This window comes from Anoplophora glabripennis, unplaced genomic scaffold (genome assembly GCF_000390285.2).
Source record: "Anoplophora glabripennis isolate ALB-LARVAE unplaced genomic scaffold, Agla_2.0 scaffold428, whole genome shotgun sequence".
Classification (NCBI taxonomy): domain Eukaryota; kingdom Metazoa; phylum Arthropoda; class Insecta; order Coleoptera; family Cerambycidae; genus Anoplophora; species Anoplophora glabripennis.
This window is the reverse complement of record NW_019416528.1, coordinates 230,533-234,352: the sequence shown is the minus strand read 5'-3', so window position 1 is coordinate 234,352 and position 3,820 is coordinate 230,533. Positions and strand designations below refer to the sequence as shown.

General features: G+C 33.1%; 1 protein-coding gene across 1 annotated transcript in view; it reads left to right on the top strand.

Moving 5' to 3' along the window:
- LOC108908899 overlaps positions 1-3,119 on the top strand; it is a 4,608-nt gene extending 1,489 nt beyond the window's left edge. Inside the window, exon 2 of the mRNA XM_018713079.1 lies at positions 2,080-3,119. Within this exon, the coding sequence (XP_018568595.1) occupies positions 2,086-3,000 (915 nt within the window). The 5' untranslated portion in view covers positions 2,080-2,085 and the 3' untranslated portion in view covers positions 3,001-3,119. The remainder of the gene's footprint in view (positions 1-2,079) is intronic.
- The last annotated feature ends 701 nt before the right edge of the window (positions 3,120-3,820 follow it).

Genomic DNA, 3,820 nt, shown 5'->3' with positions numbered 1-3,820 from the left:
GGTATTCCAGAAAACAAATTTTAATAAATGAAATAATAAACCGTTTTATAATAATGTGTAAATCGAGTTCAAAAATAAATATCTACGGTGCTATGTTGAATATTCTGTGATAATGATAATTATAATTATAAAGTTTTTTTTAACTCGTTGCTGTTAAACTGAATTAAGAATGATTGCGGAGAAATTTTCAATGTTTTAATAGATTCCAGTTTGTAAATATGGAAGTGATGTAAATTTTTAGGACATTTAAATCCAATATTTATTTTTTCTTCAAATAATAAAGAAACTGTTAGATATAAAAAAACGTTTGTTTCATTTAATAATTTCAATCAGATTTTTAATAAATTATAATATGAGTATACGTAAATTGACTTACGCACCGGGCAAGCCCTTCGGCTTCACTCGTATACTCCTCGAGTACTTACGTATCATCTTGCGATTTGTGATTGTCGTTTGTTTATGTTTAACCTAGACAAGGTTAGAGTTTGTATTGGTGGTTTAGGCAAGTTTTTATTGTTTAACAGTTTGGAGTAAAGCAAAATGGCAAGTGAAATTCGCGAATTGGTGAGTAGCAATGTTAATGTATTGTCAATTTTTTTTATTATATAAAAATTTTAGTACGTTGACTTTCGATGATAAATTATTTATTTCAAAATTAAAACCTACGCCTGACATGAAAAATTTAACAAATAAAAATAATTGCGGAAGTAACGGATCATTTAGTAAAAATTGGTACAATAAATATGAGTGGTTATTAACAGTCAGTGAAACCACAACCAAATTATATGTATTGCTAGAATTGCTTACTATGTAATGAAAAAAGTAAAACACCGTGGAACTATCTAGGCTATTCAGATCTGGAACATATTAATGAATCATTAAAAAAAACAAGAGCGATCGAATTAGCATACATATGCATCATTAATATTTAAATTATTAGGAAAAAAACATTCAAACTTTTCTTGATTCCGCATTTCGTGAGAATGTTTTAAAACATAATAAAGTCGTGGACAAAAATAGACATTGTAAAGCACTCTATTGATATGATTATTTACTTAGCTACACAAGAACAAGATTTAAGGACCATAATGAATCAGATAATTCCATTAATCAAGGCAATTTTCGTGAGCTTGCAAATTTACTTTCAAGATACGATAATAAATTTAAAGTGTTTTTAGAAAAAAGTTTAGTTTTTAGCAGCCTTTCAAAAACTATTCAAAATGATTTAATAGAGAGCATCAATGGAGTAGCATCCGAAGTGATATTTTCAGAAATAAGAAATGCTCTACCTATATTTCGCGTGTCAAGTACCCAAATGAAACAACGGATGTTGAATACTTAACTCAGTTATTAGTAGTTTTTAGATATGTTCATTGTGGTAAACTAGTTGAAAGATTTATGGGATTTTTTTTATGTAAACAAGAGGAAAAAAGCTGCGGATCATTTGTTAACAGAAAATTTAAAAAAAATTGATATAGAAAATAAATTAGAAGGCCAGTAGAGTGCAATTATTCCTATATGATATTAAGTTACATGAGAGAAAAAATATTTTGCCCACCCATCTCAAAAAACCACGAGCCGCCACTGCTAATATGTTTGATCAATTTTCAAATACCTATGCAAAATGTACAGAAGAAATCTTACAACCTCACATTTTTTACAAAATTTTACTGTTCCAAAGAAACAAGTTAATGTGGGTGGACATTATAGAAAATCACCGGTACTTATTTCTAAACTTTAAAGGACCATGTCTCGGTAACCATGGAGAAATGATCTCATGTATATTATAACTTTTTTACTCAGCATGACCTCAGGATCTTGTTCCTTAAGTTTGTCTAGTTTATCATGCAACACCCTGCATATTTTTCCTTCTTACTGCCTGTAAATTTTCTATGGACTAACGATTCTAAACTGTTTTCTAGTTCTTCGCATCTTAATAATGTTTCCTTTCTTTTCTTTCCCAAATGTATTCTACGTTTTCCTATCTTTAACAATCCAGGTATCTGTTCTAACAGGGCACTTGCTCAAGTAAATTGATAATCTACCTTAAATTATTATCGATATGCAACTCTATTTTAGATTGAGATGGAGCCTGAATCACCCTGGAATGACGATCCACACCTACACCCAAACTCCACCAGTACCAGTCCATTGGAATACCTCTCAACCGTAACAGACTACTTTAGCATCCCGCTATGCGTTGCCGCCATAGTGGCAGACTTATTTTTAACGGTTGTCATATTAAAATACAAGCGACTCAAGAAGAGAACCAATCTGTACTTGGTAAATTTCAATATCAGCCACATCCTTTACATAATATCAACCCCTCTGCTGTACTATATGGTATCGGAAACATTCTACGAAGGACAAATGGACATTCATTGGTACTGTGTTTGGATACGCGTCGAGAACTTCGCTATGGGGTTAGCTTTCAGCTTTATCGCGGGGTACGGCATGGACTCGTTCCTGGAAAAAGCTAAACCAAGTTGGTTCTCGAGGTACAAGGAGAGGTATCTTTACGTCTTTTCGTTTTTCTACTTCGGGCATTTCCTTGTCTACTTGATAGCGGCCAGTATTTGTCTCAAGAGGGGATTCAACAATAACTTTAATTTCCACTTCTTGTCGGGTTATTTTTTCCTTGCTCTGATAAGCATTTTATACGTAACTTACGAGGAACAAAAGTTGGAGAAGAACTTAAGGTTGTCAACGCCGCATAAGGCTTACTCCTTAACTGTATCTGTTATTATATTACTGATGTGGATGCCCTTAATAATTTTTTATAATATGGTTATTATATTTGCTAATTTTGAGAATGTAGAGCGAGTTCTTTGGTATACACTATTCCTGCCTGAATATTTGGCTTACTGTTGTCCGATGGTTATCATATACGAACTCTGGAAATCCAGTAAACAGTTTAGAAACGCTTTTCGCAAGGTTCTTAGGATGGCGGTGTTGGACTCTGATTTCGATGAATTAAATGTTCACAGTGACGATCAATGAACCCTTGTAATCGATATCACAAGAGAAATTTGTTGAAATGTTGGTGAATAATAATGCATCCTTAAGAAATATTTAATTAATTTTGTACATTTTCAAATAAATAAAGTATAGTCCAGTTACTCAGGGTTTTTACCTCCGAATTATTTACAGTGTCGGAAAGTACCGATGGTCTATCAGAAGTTACGTGAGAGCGATAAAGTAAGCCATAGAAATCCATGTGATAGACAAGGATGGCTATGATGAAGGCGTCTAATAGTCAACGCCCATTTCGCCCTTCCACAAATAAGAAGTGGATCTTCATTATAGCCATCCTTGTCTATAACATGGATTTCTATGGCTTACTTTATCGCTCTCACGTTACTTCTGCTAGACCATCGGTACTTTCCTACACTGTATAACTGAACCGATTGACGTGAAATTTTGAGTGCATGTGGGGAATGCCTCAAGGAACAAAACTTATATAGTGCCGAAGTGTGCTTTTGCCCTGGAGGTGGTTCCGACCCCTTCTTGGGGGTGGAAATTTTTTTACGCCCAAAATAACAACAGGAATCGATAGAGGAGTCAGTTTTAAGTAACAAATGTTATATAAAGTTTTTTGGATAATCCAATACTTTCCGAGTAATTCGTCATTGAAAATGTTGCCTTTTTACTGAAAAAGTACTTGTTTTCGGACAGTTTTTTGCAAATAACTCTGAAACCATTGGATTTAACGAAAAAGTTGTAATGAACACAAAGAAAGGTAATAAAAAAACAAATCTAATGGCATACTGTTTTTCTCTAATTGCAATATAAACGGAGTTATGGATTTTTAAACATTATT